The 19,172-nt window shown below is 38.2% G+C and overlaps 2 protein-coding genes across 2 annotated transcripts; both read left to right on the forward strand.

The window, feature by feature from the left end:
- Positions 1–505: 505 nt before the first annotated feature.
- Positions 506–15,106, forward strand: LOC104115967 (serine/threonine protein phosphatase 2A 57 kDa regulatory subunit B' beta isoform). Its single transcript, XM_009626713.4, has 2 exons — positions 506–2,100; positions 14,447–15,106. Exons 1-2 carry the CDS (start codon positions 922–924, stop codon positions 14,747–14,749), a joined length of 1,482 nt encoding a protein of 493 aa, XP_009625008.1. The 5' UTR covers positions 506–921; the 3' UTR covers positions 14,750–15,106.
- Positions 15,107–17,096: 1,990 nt separating this feature from the next.
- On the forward strand, positions 17,097–18,733 carry LOC104115969 (transcription factor MYB27-like). The gene is made up of 4 exons (XM_018777601.2): positions 17,097–17,266; positions 17,577–17,706; positions 17,839–17,939; positions 18,429–18,733. Exons 1-4 carry the CDS (start codon positions 17,128–17,130, stop codon positions 18,731–18,733), a joined length of 675 nt encoding a protein of 224 aa, XP_018633117.2. The 5' UTR covers positions 17,097–17,127.
- Positions 18,734–19,172: the final 439 nt, after the last annotated feature.

Here is a 19,172-nt window from a genome sequence, read left to right on the forward strand (position 1 = left end):
TTATAGATTTTTAAATTCAAAAATAATAAATAATAAATAATTATTAACTATTTATGTCATGTGGCTTTTTTCTAGGCTACCAATTGGCTTAAAGATATGGCTTTTTTCTCTCCTTTTAATTTCCTTCTTAATTTTTGTTTTTATTATAAAATATTTTATTTTATTATTTTATAAATATTTAAATTCAAAAATAATAACTAATAACTAATTATTAACTACTTATGCTTTGTGGTTTTTTTCTAGACTGCAACTTGACTTAAGCAGAAGATTTTTTTCTCTACTTTTAATAATATATAGAAGATATAGAAATGAAAAAGAATTCTTTTTGAACTTGGTTTTGAACTCACATAACTACTCACGAGGCAAAAAATGGTAAGAAAATATGGTCTAATTAATAAATCTTTTGATGGGAAAAATATATGAAAAAGAAGGAAATAAAACCAAAGAAAAAAAATCAAAGGTAAATACAAAAGAAAGCACATTTTGCAATCATTCCTTTAGTCCCTCCATTTTAAATTATCTCCACTTTTGTCACTTTCTCTCTCTTCTTCTTCTTCTCAAATATCTCTTTATTCTCTCTATTTACATCTCTCTCCCTCCATTCTCTCCGATTGATCGCCGGAATATCCATTTCCGTCCGATCACCTTCCTCCCTCAGCCGCCGTTTAATCGCCCCTCCTATCCACCTATTCAATTTCTCCTCCATCTACGATTCTTTCTGTAGATCCGCATTTTTAAAAAAAAAGAATAATACTAATAATTAGCACATTGCAAAAAAGAAAAATCAAGTGCTCGTAATTATTGTTTATCTCAGAAAAAGGAGAATATGTTTTTGATTTTCATGTTTGATATGTTAATAACGTAAAAATTTAGGGTTATTTTTTTTTCCATATTGATTGGAGGAGAGAAAAAGGAAGGAGTATGTTGAATAAGATTATAAAGCGAGGGCACAAGAAGGTGCCGAAATCGGACCCGTCGGATTTCGGGTCGGGTAATCGGAGCTCCGGGTCGGTTTCAACATCCAATGTGGTGGTGAACCACGCTTCTAGAGGCACCGGAACTGGCGCCGGAATGACGAACAATTCAACGCAGCAGACGGTGATGACTTCGGTGGCGGCTCCAGTTCCGGCGCCGGGAACAATCGAGAACCTTCCATTGTTGAAGGATGTGCCAATGGCTGAACGGCAGAATTTGTTCTTACGGAAACTTCAGGTTTGTTGCTACCAATTTGATTTCAACGATACTATGAAATTCGTTAGGGAAAAAGAGATTAAACGACAAACCCTAGTTGAACTTGTGGATTGCATTCAATCTGGGGCTATGAAAATAACTGAAACTAATCAAGAAGAAATGGTGAAGAAAATGATACCTGTTAATATATTCCGTTGCTTGCCTCCGGCGTCCCATGAGAATACAGGGTCGGAAAATGTGGAACCTGAAGAGGAAGAACAGTATCTCGAGCCATCTTGGCCGCATTTACAGTTGGTATACGAGTTGTTATTGAGGTATATAGTTTCGTCGGATACTGATACTAAGGTGGCTAAGAGGTTTATTGATCATTCGTTCGTGTTGAAGTTATTGGATTTGTTTGAGTCGGAGGACCCTAGGGAGAGAGAGTATTTGAAAACGATACTTCATCGGATATATGGGAAGTTTATGGTGCATAGGCCGTTTATAAGGAAGGCGATTAATAATATATTTTATAGGTTTATATATGAGACGGAGAGGCACAGTGGGATAGGTGAGCTTTTGGAGATTTTAGGGAGTATTATAAATGGTTTCGCGTTGCCAATGAAAGAGGAACATAAGCTTTTCCTTGTTCGAGCTCTCATACCGCTTCACAAGCCGAAACCGATTGCGATGTATCATCAGCAGTTGTCGTATTGTATTGTTCAGTTTGTGGAGAAGGATTACAAGTTGGCTGATACAGTTATAAGGGGTTTGTTGAAGTACTGGCCTGTCACTAATTGCCAAAAGGAAGTTCTCTTTCTTGGGGAACTCGAAGAAGTGCTGGAAGCTACGCAAGCTGCTGAATTTCAGCGCTGCATGGTTCCTCTTTTTCGACAGATTGCTCGTTGCCTTAACAGCCCGCACTTTCAGGTCAGGAGAAACTTCAAAATCATTAATTGCCACCATTTACCTGATTCCTTGATTGTTAATTTAGTGTATGCATTTAGTAACTCTTTTATGACTTTTTTTTAAATTTAATTTCCTTTATTGCTTGGTGGATATGCAGATGATTGGTACTATTGTCGAATCATACTTTTGTCTGGATTCCCTACTTTTGTATACCGCTTGTGTACTGAGCTTTTCTCAACATTTTTTACTTTATAAGAGAAACGTTTGCTGGATACATTTGCATTGTAGAGTATATTAACTTTAGAAAAATAGATAATTTCTTGATTATATATTATGTCTTAGATTGGTAAGATACCAAAAGGTGGTTCCTTTCCTTTCTTTTCTCATTTTCTCTTTTAGGTGCAACCTTATCGAAGGCGAAAGGTACGAAGAATCAATGAGGTATGTTGGAGCTTTAAACGCAAAGCGCAAATAAGGCGTGGACTTTAATAAAGACGCAAATGAAGGGGAAAAAAATGAAATTCCAGAACAATAATTATGACCATAAATAGCAATTATATGGACAAAGGATTTTAAATAGCACAATTAATTGAAATTTTATTGTTTTGCATCATCTCTTTAGAACAACGTCTATTTGCGATGAAGTTTACGCCTTAGTGCCTTGGTGACTGTAGTAAAGCGTCGACTAAGCGAGGTGAAATGCCCAGTTTGTTTTGCACCTAGCTTTAGGGCTTAAGCGCGTTTTAGACAAACCTTTGAGAACAGTCTTTAGGTGTGTCATTTTCAAAAGATCATCTGCCTACGTGTAGTCTTGGTGAAAGAAAATGAAGAAGATGGTTCTTAGATGAAAACTTTTGCCTGCCAAAGTTACTAACTTTTCAAGTTAGTTGCTATCTCACGCGTAACTATAATATAAGCTACTTCCTTTTTTATATTTGTAGGCAATTTCTCTATTGCGAGTGTGTTTCAAGTTACTATATGCTGTTATATGTGGAGCTTATTGCAATTTTTATTGGTAGGGAGTGTCTCTTGTATCATTTTTTTTTCTTCACCGATAGTCTTATTCTCCGAGTGAGATAGATGGAATTTTGTTTTTTATCTTTTCTAGCTTCCGGTAACTATAGTCCTTGTTACATCTAGCCTTAATGCCTTAATCCTCATTTTGTCATGCACTAAGGGGCGTACAATCGACAATGCTTACTAGATAAAGGGGAGGGGGAGGGGTAGGGGGTCATACAATTGACAGTAGCAAGTGTATGGAAGTTTGTTTGAATACTTTATTACCACTTGCAGTTCACTGTCTTCCTTTGGCTATTTTATACTTATCATAGCTATCCAAACATAGAACTTTCACTTGGCCATTGTTAATTTACAGCATGTATATAGTGTAGTATTGTCCCACATTGGTAGAGGAGTAGTATGTCCTTGTATAGTATAGCTATAAATAAGGACCTCTTGTGTAGTATTATTCATTCATTCAATATATCAATAACATATTTTCTCCCGTGCCTTCTCACATGGTATCAGAGCAATTGTGAGAGACTTATCGCTGTGCATAAATTCCAGCGATTCCGGGAAAGAGAAATCAGTATTTTTTAAGGTTGTTTTCTATCTGCTTCATTTCTGTCAGTGTTGTGCAAAATCCAACACTACCACAAGAGTCGTCACTGTCCTGCGGCCAAACCCCAGTGAACAACTCCGGCAGAAGCAGCCTCACGCGCCTCCACGCGCCACCAGAATCTCACGCGTGTGAGCTCACGCGCCGGCGCGTACGACCACTTCCGGCCATTTTTTGAAAATCTTCCTTCAGAACAGTTGGGTCGCCTGGTAATTCCGATCCTATCCCTACTGTTTTCATTTCATTCCGACAACTTTGAGTTTTTTCCGGTAGCTACAGTACTATTCCGACAGCTACAGTAGATTCCGGCAGCTACAGTTTTCAGTATTCTGTTTCTGTGTTTCCATACACTGTTTCAGTGGATTACAGTTGATTCTTTCTCCTATTTGTAATAATTTGCAACAATGTCTTTGGGATTTGATGCTTTTGGGTCTAGAAACATGAGTTGTGGAAATTCTAGTGCTATTATTACCTCGGAACCTTTAATGGGAGGTTCAAACTACTTAGCTTGGGCTTCATCTGTCGAGTTATGGTGTAGAGGTCAAGGTATTCAAGATCATCTAATCAAACAGTCTAGCGATGAAGATGAATAGGCAATAGCACTTTGGGCAAAAATCGATGCTTAGCTATGTAGCATCTTGTGGCGATCTATTGATTCCAAGTTGATGCCCTTGTTTCGTCCATTCCAGACATGTTATTTGGTTTGGGCAAAGACACGCACCTTATACACTAATGACATATCTCGCTTCTATGATGTGATATCACGGATGACAAACTTAAAGAAGCAGGAATTGGATATGTCCACTTACTTGGGTCAAGTACAGACAGTCATGGAGGAATTTGAGAAGTTGATGCCAGTTTCGGCTAGTGTGGAAAAACAACAAGAGCAGCGACAGAAGATGTTTCTCGTTCTTACCCTCGCTGGACTTCCTAATGATCTTGATTCAGTACGCGACCAGATTTTGGCTAGTCCGTCTGTCCCGACAGTTGATGAATTATTCTCTTGATTACTCCGCCTTGCTGCAGCACCAAGTCCTCCAGTGAGCTCATCACAGATACTTGATTCCTCTGTTCTTGCATCCCAGACAATGGATGTTCGGGCATCTCAAACTATGGAGCATAGACGAGGAGGAGGTCGTTTTGGAAGATCTAGACCCAACTGTTCTTATTGTCACAAACTTGGACACACTCGTGAAATGTGTTATTCCTTACATGGTCGTCCACCCAAAAATGCTTACATTGCTCAGACCGAGACTCCATGTAACCAAGGATTTTCTTTATCTAAAGAAATATAATGAGCTCCTTCAGTATCGAGCAAGTAAGCAGACATCTCCACAAGTAGCCTCAGTTGCTCAGACTGATACTTCTGTTTCTGGTAATTCTTTTGCTTGTGTTTCCCAGTCTAGCACTCTTGGCCCATGGGTTATGGACTCCGGCGCTTCTGATCACATCTCCGGTAATATATCACTTTTGTCAAATATTGTATATTCACAGTCTCTTCCCACTGTTACTTTAGCCAATGGATGTCAAACTAAGGCAAAAGGAGTTGGACAAGCTAATCCCTTGTCTTCTATCACCCTAGATTCCGTTCTTTATGTCCCTGGCTGTCCTTTTAGTCTTGCATCTGTTAGTCGTTTGACTCGTGCCCTCCATTGTGGTATATACTTTATTGACGATTCTTTTATGATGCAGGACCGCAGTATGGGACAGACAATTGGTACAGGACGTGAATCAGAAGGCCTTTACTACCTTAACTCACTCAGTCCTTCCACAACATGTCTAGTTACAGATCCTCCAGATCTAATCCACAGACGTTTAGGACATCCGAGTTTATCCAAACTTCAGAAGATGGTGCCTAGTTTATCTAGTTTGTCTACATTAGATTGTGAGTCGTGTCAACTTGGGAAACATACCCGAGCCTCCTTTTCGCGTAGTGTTGAGAGTCATGCAGAGTCTGTCTTCTCCTTAGTTCATTCTGATATATGGGGTCCTAGTAGAGTCAGTTCATCCTTGGGATTTCGTTACTTTGTCAGTTTCATTGATGATTATTCAAGATGTACTTGGCTTTTCTTAATGAAAGATCGTTCTGAGTTATTTTCTATATTCCAGAGTTTCTGTGCTGAAATCAAAAACCAATTTGGTGTTTCTATTCGCATTTTTCGCAGTGATAATGCCTTAGAATATTTATCTTCTCAATTTCAGCAATTTATGACTTCTCAGGGAATTATTCATCAGACATCTTGTCCTTATACCCCTCAGCAAAATGGGGTTGCTGAGAGAAAGAATAGGCACCTTATTGAGACTGCTCGCACACTTCTAATTGAATCTCGTGTTCCGTTGCGTTTTTGGGGCGATGCAGTTCTCACAGCTTGTTATTTGATTAATCGGATGCCTTCATCTCCCATCAAGAATCAGATTCCGCATTCAGTATTGTTTCCCCAGTCACCCTTATACTCTCTTCCACCTCGTGTTTTTGGGAGCACGTGTTTTGTTCATAACTTAGCCTCTGGGAAAGATAAGTTAGCTCCCCGTGCTCTCAAGTGTGTCTTCCTTGGTTATTCTCGTGTTCAGAAGGGATATCGTTGTTATTCTCCAGATCTTCGTAGGTACCTTATGTCAGCTGACGTCACATTTTTTGAGTCTAAACCTTTCTTTACCTCTGCTGACCACCATGATATATCTGAGGTCTTACCTATACCGACCTTTGAGGAGTTTACTATAGCTCCTCCTTCACCTTCGACCACAGAGTTTTCATCCATACCAACCGTTGAGGAGTCTAGTGTTGTTCCCCTAGTTCCCCGGCCACAGGAACACCACTCTTGACTTATCATCGTCGTTTGCGTCCTCCATCAGGCCCAACTGGTTCTCGTCCTGCACCTGATCCTGCTCCTGCTGCGGACCCTGCTCCTAGTACACCGATTGCACTTCGGAAAGGTATAAGGACCACACTTAACCCTAATCCTCATTATGTCGGTTTGAGCTATCATCGTCTGTCATCTCCCCATTATGCTTTTATATCTTCTTTGTCCTCAGTTTCCATCCCTAAGTCTACAGGTGAAGCGTTGTCTCATCCAGGATGGCGCCAGGCTATGAGTGACGAGATGTCTGCTTTACATACAAGTGGTACTTGGGAGCTTGTTCCTCTTCCCTCAGGTAAATCTACTGTTGGTTGTCGTTGGGTTTATGCAGTCAAAGTTGGTCCCGATGGACAGATTGATCGACTTAAGGCCCGTCTTGTTGCCAAAGGATATACTCAGATATTTGGGCTCGATTACAGTGATACCTTCTCTCCCGTGGCTAAAGTGGCTTCAGTCCGCCTTTTTCTATCCATGGCTGCGGTTCGTCATTGGCCCCTCTATCAGCTGGACATTAAAAATGCCTTTCTTCACGGTGATCTTGAGGATGAGGTTTATATGGAGCAACCACCTGGTTTTGTTGCTCAGGGGGAGTCTCGTGGCCTTGTATGTCGCTTGCGTCGGTCACTTTATGGTCTAAAGCAGTCTCCTCGAGCCTGGTTTGGTAAGTTCAGCACGGTTATCCAGGAGTTTGGCATGATTCGTAGTGAAGCTGATCACTCTGTGTTTTATCGGCACTCTGCTTCAAGTCTCTGTATTTATCTGGTAGTCTATGTTGATGATATTGTTATTACTGGCAATGATCAGGATGGTATTACCAACCTGAAACAGCATCTCTTCCAGCACTTCCAAACTAAGGATCTAGGTAGATTGAAGTACTTTCTGGGTATTGAGGTTGCCCAGTCTAGCTCAGGTATTGTTATTTCTCAAAGAAAATATGCTTTAGACATTCTTGAGGAGACGGGGATGATAGGTTGCAGACCTGTTGACACTCCGATGGATCCGAATTCTAAACTTATGCCAGGACAGGGGGAGCCGCTTAGTGATCCTGCAAGCTATAGGCGGCTGGTTGGAAAATTAAATTATCTCACAGTGACTAGACCCGACATTTCCTATCCTGTGAGTGTGGTAAGTCAGTTTATGAATTCTCCCTGTGATAGTCATTGGGATGCAGTTGTCCGCATTATTCGATATATAAAATCGGCTCCAGGCAAAGGGTTACTCTTTGAGGATCAAGGTCATGAGCAGATCATTGGATACTCAGATGCTGATTGGGCAGGATCACCTTCTGATAGGCGTTCTACGTCTGGATATTGTGTTTTAGTAGGAGGAAATTTGGTGTCCTGGAAGAGCAAGAAACAGAATGTAGTTGCTCGGTCTAGTGCAGAAGCAGAATATCGAGCAATGGCTATGGCAACATGTGAGCTAGTCTGGACCAAACAATTGCTCAAGGAGTTGAAATTTGGTGAAATCAGTCGGATGGAACTTGTGTGCGATAATCAAGCTGCCCTTCATATTGCATCAAATCCGGTGTTCCATGAGAGAACTAAACACATTGAGATTGATTGTCACTTCGTCAGAGAAAAGATACTTTCAGGAGAGATTGCTACAAAGTTTGTGAGGTCAAATGATCAACTTGCAGATATCTTCACCAAGTCTCTCACTGGTCCTCGTATTAGTTATATATGTAACAAGCTCGGTACATATGATTTGTATGCACCGGCTTGAGGGGGAGTGTTAATTTACAGCATGTATATAGTGTAGTATTGTCCCACATTGGTAGAGGAGTAGTATGTATTTGTATAGTATAGCTATAAATAAGGACCTCTTGTGTAGTATTATTCATTCATTCAATATATCAATAACATATTTTCTCCCGTGCCTTCTCATAGCCATCATTCTCCATAGCAAGTGTACCTGCGGCATTAAGGTACCGGGCTTCTTATAGGTGCATTTGCATTAACTGACTCACTTTTCTCCTTTTATCCTTCCAAATTTACCTTAGTTACGTCATACGTGTAGACAACTTCCTGTTAGAATTCTGTGAAGCCCCTAAATCTGAAAGTTGCTTTAGTCTCATCAACCCTTATGAATACTTCGATATGTAATGGTTATAACTTTAATCTCTTGGCGTCAACCTTGTTCAGAAGAGATGGAGGAAGGACTATAAATTTAGTTGAAGCAAATTCAACTTTCTTTAAAGTGATTAGGATTTCACATAAGCAGTTTTCCTTGAGTTCTTCTTGTACATCGTTTTATAAGGAACCCACAACAGGATATTAAATTCTCACACTTAAATGTGATTAGTGGTCCCAGTTGCTGCCTTGTAATTTTTTTGATATATAAATAAGACTATAATGCATAGGCAGCACTAGCTATTTACTGTATAAGATTAGAAAAAGCTCAACTGCTTGATCAACCTGTCTAATCCTGGAAGGAACTGAGGAACTCGATCAGATTGTGAACATCATAAACATTTTTCATCTGCACCAAAATCCTAGAGAGAATACCTTTGAATTTGAGCCCAGAATTAAAATCTAAGTAATATGCTTTCAAAGCATCTTTTTTCCTTTTCCTTTCAAATCATCTTTATTCTTATCCTTCCAGACCACCCACCAACCACAGGTAGGGATGGTGTTCCATGTCCTTCTTGTACTGTTGGTACGCCCCTTGTCCAGCATAACAATAACTCTGGAGAGTTTTGGCATGACCCGTTTAATTCCAAGGATGCAAAGAACTGATTCCGTATTTGGGAAACAACAGGCAGTGCAGAAAGAGATAATTGGTGTCTTCTGCATCCCTTTCTCACATTAAACATCTATCGTAGAGGTGCACAGAGTTACCTGGTACTTATTGTAGGTGGGAGGTAGCAGGTATCCCGTGGAATTAGTCGAGGTGCGCACAAGCGGACTGAGACACCACGGTTATAAAAAAAATCTATTGTAGAGATGTTCATCCCCCTTCACTGCAAATTATGCTGGGTCGAAACAGCTTCACAATCGATTGACCAACGAATGTGTGCTACTTTTTATGGAGCAGAACTCCATATCATTTATCATGGCCAGAAAAAGAAAGAAGTTAATGATGTAGCCAGGAACTTCTGTCAACTATGCATTAAGGACCATCTCATTGAATCAGGTCCGATAAACGGGCCTTGAAACCTCCCATATCCTGAAAGAACCTTTTTTTTAGTCGGTTCCCAAATCCTGAAACAATTAAGCTTCCTCTCCAATTCCCTAATCATTACAGTTTTTTTCTTCTTCTTAGAGTCACCTCCTATCCTTGATTTGATCCACTCTTTATTTTTGCTTCTGTATTATATTGCTATGCTATTTATTTTATCAAAACCAAGTACCCTCCTATTGAGAGGTCCCATCACATCACCTAGTAGATTATCATCTCCTATGATTAGACATACTATGCTTATCTCAAATTAACTATCTTGGTGTGCCTTTTAGGTTGTCCAGATAATTTATCTTACTCTCACAAATAGGAATTTATCACCACTGTAGTCATACTCTTTTCGTAGCTATTGTCATAAAGAAAACATGGAACCATCTTAATGCCAACAATATTCCAATATAAAAAAGTTCACTTATCGTTGTTTTTTGAGTGTGAGCATAACAGTTTTCTTAGCTTAATTCTTGTGTTTGGTCATAAGTAGATTCCTGCTTTTGACGGATATATTGCCCAACTGAAAACTGAAGACGGAGTAAGAGATTGAACTACTTATTTCCTTAGCCGTTGGAGTCAAAGCACTGAAACCACTTCGATGCATATGTAGATCTTGTTTACCATCTTTACCCACAAAAGAAGAAGTCCATGGAGTTGTTGCTCTTTCACCACTTTTGGTTGGCGCAAATTCTTCATCTACTCTTGAATGTGAAGGTTCATTCTTTTAGTTGCAGGACAATATGTTGCTTGCTGTTGTCAGATATGCTAGAGACTCCAGTTACACAGAAATAGTGTGGGTATGAGTGAGATCATGAAGTTAGAAAGAGTTCAAAATTTAAGTTACAGAAATAAAAGCTCTGGCAAGGAAGGAGGTTGTGGAAAATTAAGTATACTCAAATATCTTTTTTATAAAGAGTTTGTTGGCAATGAAGATGATAGGTTGCCTGCTAATTCATTGCTTTTTAGCGCAGAGATTAGTAGTCTAGTAGAAACCATTTAATCTATCTTCTTTTCCATATATTGAATTGTTGAACTGAAGAATTTCGGTTAGCAATGCTTCAAGGTTATTAAGCTAAAGTTTGTCAAAAGAAAGTGGCCTGCAAGTTCTTTTCCTCCATTATTTTTCCTTTGGCCCCTCTCTCTTCTCTCTTTTGAATTTAGTAAGAGAGGAGACAGAAAGTAGTCTCATCAGTTTAAAGGGGACCTTTGGCTTGGTAAAAGGAGGGGATGCATTGTCTCGACGTGTTGATGCAATATGAGTTTGCATTAAGCCAGTTTCAATGATCCTAAGTTTGGCCAGTGTTGGGAGTTTAGTTACCCATCTATCCATTAACTTTTACTTTCCAATATTATAGTTTCAGTTGGTGTTATTAGCATAAATAGGTGATTCTATAGAAAGAATTCCTTTAATCTAGATTGTACCGTGCCAGATGATCTTCTTATCCTTTTAGATTCTACTCGTGATCTCAAGTTGTCTACATATCTTGACACGCTTGGTCCCGTTATGAAAGAAAAGAATGGGCGCAACACTTTATTCTCTTGGACCTTCCCAAACTCCTGAGTGGAGGGAGGTGGGGGTGGGGGCAGATTTTGGAGTAAGCTTATGTTATGGGATAGATAGGATCCCTCAACCCTTAACCAGAGATCTCGAGTTGAGCCCTGGGAATAAACAATCCCGTTAGGGAGCGCTTCCCCCTTTAATGGGTCTTATGCGGCATGGATCCGGATTAGTCTGGACCCCGATGGTAGGTACCGAACATTGGGTGGGAAACCAAAATAATGAAAAGATGGCATAGAGACTCCAAATCATACAGAAAGAGTAAGCGATTTATGAAAATCATCCTAATTCAGGCTGGATAAGTCAAACTTTGTTTGAAGCCCCAAGTTTCTATGTTTGTAAATCTTGCTTCTCTTATTTGGTTCAGCTTAAGGGTCATTATAGGTGTTTATCTGTATCCTTTTTTCAGGAAAGTAAGGTTCCTTCCATAGTAAAGCTTTCACATGGTCTCCATTCATAATGGACTTAAGCCTGTGACTTTCTATAAGTTAGCAGGTATAGTGCTGCTATTTCTCATAGCTTTTGTATAATTGCAAATGACATAGAGCTTATGCTATTTAAAAGAGCTTTCAAGATGGCATACAGACACCACCAAGGGTTGTAGTGAGATAAATCCCTTCACTCTTAACCATAGGTTTGGTGTCGAGCCTTGGGAATGAAAAATATCCTGGTAGGGAGCGCTTCCTCCTCTAATGTGCCTTACACGGTGCAATTCTGGATTAGTCGAGTCCCATTTGGGTACCGGACACCGGGTGGGAAACCTAAAAAAAAAATGATGGCATAGAGACTCCAAAACTCTAGTTTTACAATTATCCTAATTCAGGTCTTTTTCAGCACTTAAATGGATAATTCAAGCCCTGTATGAAGCCCCAAGTTTCTATGTTTGTAAATCTTGCTTCTTTTATTTGGTTCAGCTTAAGGGTCAGTATAGGTGTTTGTCAGTCTAAGTTACGGTTGCTTCCAAAGTAAAGCTTTCACATGGTCTCCATTCATCATAGACTTAAGCCTGTGACTTGCTGTAAGTTAGCAGGTGTAGTCTGCTATTTCTCATAGCTTTTGTATAATTGCCTAAGTTACTCCGACACGACAGTTTAGGCGCCGCACCCGTGTCGACACGACACTAGTATGGGTGTGGGTATGAGATCCATACTGGATCTGGTCAAACAATTTTGGGTACTTTGACCACGACGGACGAAAAAATTCGAGACGAGATTCAATTTGATTCTTGAAATCAGAACCAAAACTAGGGTAAATTTGAAGAAAATAACATACTTTATCTAGGAAATCAATCATTTACTTGTCTACAACTTGAGAATAAAAAAAGAAATCCACACTTTACAAGCTATACGTAAGTATTCCACAAAATTTCTCATAATTTAGAGATAATTTTATATTTTTAATTTTTTGAATTATTTTTAGCTGGATCCCCGCACCCGTATCCGTACTAGGATCCGTATCCCCAAATCTTAGAATTTACATTTCGAAGGATCCGACCTCTAGATCCGCACCCGTGTCCGAGGAACTTAGATAATTGCAAATGTAGCAAGGATCCCATGTATGTTTTCCTATGTTTTGACCTTTTGGTCGGAGTTCATGGAGGATAATTTTTTGTAATCATTTGAAGATGTGTCATGACTCATCCAGCAGCTTGAGCGAGTACTTGTGCATTAAATTCGTGGCCCTTAAGGTCCTAGAAAGGAGTGCTACGCTTTCTATTGCATGGTGTATTGGCATATTCACAGATAGTCTTCTAGTCGAGATCACACTTCCAGTAATGATACGGACAATAAAATCTTTGTTTAGCAATGGCTCTAGAAAAAGATTGTTTCTGATACCGTTAGTCGATCTTCTGTCTTCGAAGGGAGTGACACACATTCCTTGTCCAGAGTATCTTTTTGTTTTTTATCCTCTTATTGTGTTACTTGAGGCAGTGAGGGCATCTTGTTCTGTCGTATGGATTCTTTTTTCTCTTTAAACAGATTAATTTGTTTTCCATAAACAAATGTATCTGTATGAAATGCCATATACTGGAAAATGGCGTACTACCATCTTCGCTGATAATAGTGTGTGCTATATTTCTGTATGTTCTACATACACCTTATTATGCTTGTGAATACTTTCTAAATAATTATGAGGTTCACCTTAAAGTGTAAAAAAAGAGATGGAAATGAAAATAATAGCTATAGGATTGAAGTTAGTGTTTGGAGCATGGGGAGCAACTGTGATCTAAGCCTTAAGGAGATGTGAATATTGTTAAACTAGAGTTTTAAGGCCTTAAGATGAATGGTAATGCCTCGAACACTTCTTGTTTTGTTTTTGAGTGTGGACATGGCTTTGTTTCCTGAATACCAGTTTGTTGAATTTTCTTTCCTCTGAATGCCTCTGGTTGAGAGAAAGCTCTGTGGGCAATTAGAGCTTATATAGGCTCAGTCACATCTTGGAACTTTATTTCAATCCCAGTCTCAGAATTTTATATTTTTTCTTTTCCTTAGAAGTGGAACTGCTAATAACAGATTTGACTTGTCCTTTCTTCATTTAAGCTTCGGATATCAGCTGTCTTTTTTCATTTGTCTACCTGAAAAGTTACATTCCGAGCTCTCAGTGACTGGGAATTAGGGTTCGAATTCTAGCAGAGGCAACAGTAGGATAATTCTTCTCATCTATCTAAGCTGCCTTGGTGGATAGAATTACTAGGTACATGTGCTAGCGGTGACCATTTTGTCGAGGTGCACCGAAGCTGGCCCGATATCAGTGCTATAAAAAGTAGTTTTAAATTCAACCAGTAGTAGTTAGAGATGGAGCTTTTCTGTGTAATAATGCCACCATTGACCATTTTGGACACCTTCTATCTAATTTTATTTAAGAGCATTTGTCTGAGATTCAAGATTGCTGTGATCCGGCTACCTCGAATAGTACACAGAGAGTGGATAGCAGAACCATGTGCATGTATAGGCTTGAAATTCTTTGCTGCCAATGAAATATGTGGTGATAAAGATGTGCTTAATTGTTTATATGCGCATCTTTATGTTGAAAGATGTTTTTGTAGTAAGGCAGGATACAGATTGATCCCGAGGTTGTTTCAGTACTGAGGAGGACCCTCAGGACTATGAAAAAGCAGTTTGAATCTCTTTTAGGTGTCTCTGAAGTAAATTTATGTTTCAGGTTGCAGAACGAGCCTTATTTTTATGGAATAATGAGCACATTGTGGGTCTGATTGCCCAGAATCGGAATGTCATTTTACCAATAATTTTCGAGGCTCTGGAAAAGAATATAAGAAGTCATTGGAATCAGGCTGTCCATGGGCTGACTGTAAATGTCCGCAAAATGTTCCTGGAAATGGATGCTGATCTGTTCGAAGATTGCCAGAAACAGTATGCCGAGAAAGCAGCTCGAGCCACTGAGCTGGAAAAGCAGCGAGAGTTAAGATGGCAGAGATTAGCAGCTGCTGCCTCACAAGGAGGGTAAAGGGCATGTCGATTGCCATTCCTGATCCATTAAATGCAGGATTAGACACACCAAATTCAAAACTGGACGCATGCATCAACCATGCTCTTCTTGTTATAGTGGTATTCATGTTTCTCCTGTTTTTGTTCTTTTGTATTCAATATGCCGAATCGTTGAAGATGATGACAGGCAATGCAGCAGGGTGTAACTGAAGTATGTATTTGATAACCATTAGTCGTGTGCTGCAGCTCAAGAATGGTTTGTGGAAGTATCTTTTGTAATTTGTTTTATAATTTTCCTCTAAGAGAAATTTCTATTTTTGCAATGAACTCTCTCGAGCAAGAGGTTACATAATTATACAGTTATTTTACAGTTTTACACGTCTTACCCGTAGACAATGGCATTGGAAAGTAGTAATCTGGAGGGAGTGGGCAAAACCCAAAGAAAAAAAGTACATACTCCAGATAATGTTTGCAAAAGGAACAATTCTGTCTCTTGTTCTTAAAATTCTGAACATATTTGTTTTTCCTTTTCTGGAAAGAAGTGGATCCCCTTTTCCCCCCTCTTTTATTCTGTACAATTACTGGATTATTATCTTGGATTTGATAGGTAGGAAGTTCAATTCATTTAGTTGTTCTTGAAAGTGTTATAAAAGAGAACCTCCTCCTTGTTCAATTACAATACTTGTTTCAAGATAATCTTCAGAAAATTAGCCTGGTTAGGTAAAATTTCCTTCTTCAGGTAGTTTTTCTTTTTTGGGGGGGATTTCTTTTCTGAAGCATTAGTGTACTGATACCAAAGTTGAGAATGTATTATTTTATCTTCAATTGTGGTAAATTGGGGGTAGACTTGTCTTCACAAAGTTGTGGAAGAGGCCTGTTAGCTCTAGGTTGATTCATTGATTAAAGTTTCAGCTGTAATCACATTGATTATGTGAATTATTTAGATTCATTATTTTCTAATATTAAATAATTTGTCTGATGGAGTAAATTAGGAGTTACCCAAATTTCACATTTGTTATTATTTAGACATACAAGTCTCTAATAAGAACAACAAGATTCATGCAGAACAACGGACACAAGATGTCTTAAAACCAAGAAAGAAAACAAGAGTATATTTATTTGCAACTGTTAGCAGAGAGAATATTATAGTTGATACCAACAATAACAATCCCAATGTAATCTAACAAGTGGGTTTCGGAAGGGTAGTGTGTACGCAGAGCTTACCTCTGCTTTGTGAAGGCGGAGAGATTGTTTTGGATAGACTCTCGGCTCAAGAAAAGCAAAATCCCGGCAGTGTGAAAAGGAAATATTGAAGTGAAGAAATCATGGAAAGAGAAGCAGTAGCAACAACGAGATAATAGGAAAACAGAAGCAAAAGACAGAACATGTAGTAATAGAAATCTAAAACAAAGAAATACGAGACTACTACTTCGACTACATGAATGAAAAGAAGATAGAAGAACTATCGATTACCTCATAATCTACAATCCTAATTCTCGACTCCGACGTCCTCCGAGCGAGGGACATTGATGTCCTAATGATTTAGGCTTTCGCAATAGTGCTAAGTTTCAACTTGTCCACGTGTCTAACTCAAAAAAGGCTGCAAACATTAAGAATTGAGATGCCCCCACTGAAAGCTTTGAGGAAAGATTTGGGCATATACATCTTTTGGATTTCTGCTTATGCACTAAAGCATTAATTATATATGCTTATCTTTGTGTTTTCTTTACAATGTGACAGCATGCATATTCAAAGTTCAAGTTTCCACATTATTTTAATGAAATAAGACAAATTCTTTATACAAACTGTATGGTATTAAGGAGTTCTATAACAGAACCTTTGGGGTACTATACCAAAACTAGTGATGCAATAAAGGGAGATAGAACTCCATTAGGTATCAAAATTGAAACTGAAATATTAAAGGGCAAAATACAAAATTAGTCAGTCGGCAGAGATTAATTGCATTCGCTAGTCAAACGGCATATAAAATATGAATATTATATGTATATAATACACATATACAGTCAAACCTCTCTATAACAGCATTATTTGTTCCGATATATTTTTGTTGCTATAGTGAAGTGCGGACATATACTATAACATAACATAAAATCGATTTAAAAAAAAAACTCGTCTTTTATAGTGAATGACTATTATATAGGGGACGCCGTAATATCTGACTGTATACAAGAGGATGAATGTATCTAAGCCAATGGTGGTGTTTCCACAAACTAGTGTTATCCACCTACTTTGCCAGGTTGGATCTTCTAGTTAGTTAATTCCCCCCCCCCCCCAACTCTCACCACCCCACTTTTTGTCATATGCAAATTACCTATTTTTGTGTACTATATAAGGAGTGTCACTTTCTCAAGTTGCTACAACCATAGCATATAATACATGGCTTTCCAATTGCAACTAACCATGCAAGAAGAAAAACTGCGAAAAGGGCCTTGGCTCGAAGAGGAAGACGAGAGACTAGCATCTGTTATTGCCATTTTAGGTGAACGTCGTTGGGATGCCTTAGCAAAGGCTTCAGGTATATATGATTCAGCTCAGAGGCGAATTCAAGATTTATATTTGATTGATTCAATGTTTATGTTCTTATACTGATCAATTCGTCGCACTTTTCTAATTATGAATTCAAAACTTAGTATTAATTCAAATTTTAGTAATTTTGTTCACATATTTGTATGTGTCGTATAAAAAATAATGGATTCAGTTCAACTCGATGGATGAAACTGACTTGCGTCCGCCTGTCATCCAATTCAACTATGAGGAATGTAATACTTCAAACTGATAAAAAAGTGTTATATTTTAACTTGTGTACAAAATTTGATTGCATGCAGGGCTAAGGAGGAGTGGAAAAAGCTGCAGATTGCGATGGATGAATTACCTTAGACCTAATTTAAAACATGGACATATTACTGAAGATGAAGAACGTTTAATTGTTCAACTTCAGAAACAATTTGGAAACAAGTAAATAATCTTCCTTCTTTTATATTTCATGTTAAAGAAAAAAGTTGTAAAAATGCTTTATACTAGTAATATATGATGCCCTTGTTCTATTTCACTTTGATTATTAAATTTAGTGTTTTTAACATATTACAGGTGGTCAAAGATTGTTAAGCAATTGCCAGGAAGAACTGATAATGAAATAAAGAATTATTGGAGAAGTCATTTAAGAAAGAAAACAATGATTTATGAACAAGGTACAATTCAAGATTAAAAATTATCACATTATTATTTATATTCCTTATTTGTATCTTGAAAGGGAGCCATGGAGTAACGGTAAAGCTGTTTCCGTGTGACCTATAGGTCAGGGGTTCGAGCCGTGAAATTAGCCACTGATGCTTGCATCAGGATAGATTGCATACATCACACCCCCTTGGGTGCATCCCTTACCCGGACCATGCGTGAACGAAGAATGCTTTGTGCACCGGACTGTTTTTTTATTACTCACTCTTTATTCCGAAGAGGAACTTTGGAGCAGCGGTAAAGTTGTCTCTGTATGACCTATAGTTCACGGGTTCGAGCCGTGAAAGCAGTTATAAATGATTGCATTAGGATAGGCTATCTACATCACACCTCTTAGGGTGCTGCCCTTCCCCGGACCCTGCGTGAATACGGGATGCGTTGTGCACTAGACTGCCCTTTTTTCCTATATTTGTATACTAATTAATGTTTGTTTCATCTTGCAGACTGCTCTGGAAGCAATACAAGTACTAATTCAGAATTAAAATCATCATTTGGAAAAGATGATTGTTCCTCTGCTGATTCTTTAACTGAAATGGAAGTTTCTAATTATAGCATTGATCACTCATCGAACGAAACAAGATTATCAGATTGGATACCAAGTTGGACATATGAACAAAGTCAAATGGAACATCACATGTACCTTTGTAGATTAAACATATGTTCATGTTATCCTCAGTGTTTTTCTGAAGATAATAATAGTAGTATTAGTACATGGGATGATACTTCATCTTCTATCTGGGAACAGTAGTAAAAAGAAGAAAATAATTGTTTAGTTTTCAGGAGGAAAGAAATAGTTTGAATTGTATAGACAAACAAGTGTGAATGTAATTTCTTCATTTGAAGGGGGAAAAAACTTAAGGAACAAAAATCATGTACATTTTGTTCATTCTAATTATTCATTGAGTTTAACTTTTATACAGCGTAAAAGAATTTTTATATATAGTATCATCTCACCTAAAAGATATCTAAAAATAACAGTCATGATAAATGAAACTAATTACTTAGAAAATAGAGCAAGTAAGCTGGAATGATATATTAACTTATATTGATAGTGGCAAAATTATTTATACGCTTGGTGTATATAAGTTAAAAGGAAAATGACACTATATAACTGCTCTCAAAATAATAGCCTATATATATATTTGTATATATATATATATATATATATATATATATATATATATTTG

This window comes from Nicotiana tomentosiformis, chromosome 7 (genome assembly GCF_000390325.3).
Source record: "Nicotiana tomentosiformis chromosome 7, ASM39032v3, whole genome shotgun sequence".
NCBI lineage: Eukaryota > Viridiplantae > Streptophyta > Magnoliopsida > Solanales > Solanaceae > Nicotiana > Nicotiana tomentosiformis.

What these genes read in the sequence shown, in the direction of transcription:
- LOC104115967 (XM_009626713.4), top strand. Translation starts at nt 922, where the DNA reads ATGTTGAATAAGATTATAAAGCGAGGGCACAAGAAGGTGCCGAAATCG. An exon ending in TTAACAGCCCGCACTTTCAG is followed by an intron (nt 2,101 to 14,446) that starts GTCAGGAGAAAC and finishes TTTATGTTTCAG; the next exon opens with GTTGCAGAACGAGCCTTATT.
- LOC104115969 (XM_018777601.2), top strand. Translation starts at nt 17,128, where the DNA reads ATGGCTTTCCAATTGCAACTAACCATGCAAGAAGAAAAACTGCGAAAA. An exon ending in TGCCTTAGCAAAGGCTTCAG is followed by an intron (nt 17,267 to 17,576) that starts GTATATATGATT and finishes GATTGCATGCAG; the next exon opens with GGCTAAGGAGGAGTGGAAAA. An exon ending in CAGAAACAATTTGGAAACAA is followed by an intron (nt 17,707 to 17,838) that starts GTAAATAATCTT and finishes AACATATTACAG; the next exon opens with GTGGTCAAAGATTGTTAAGC.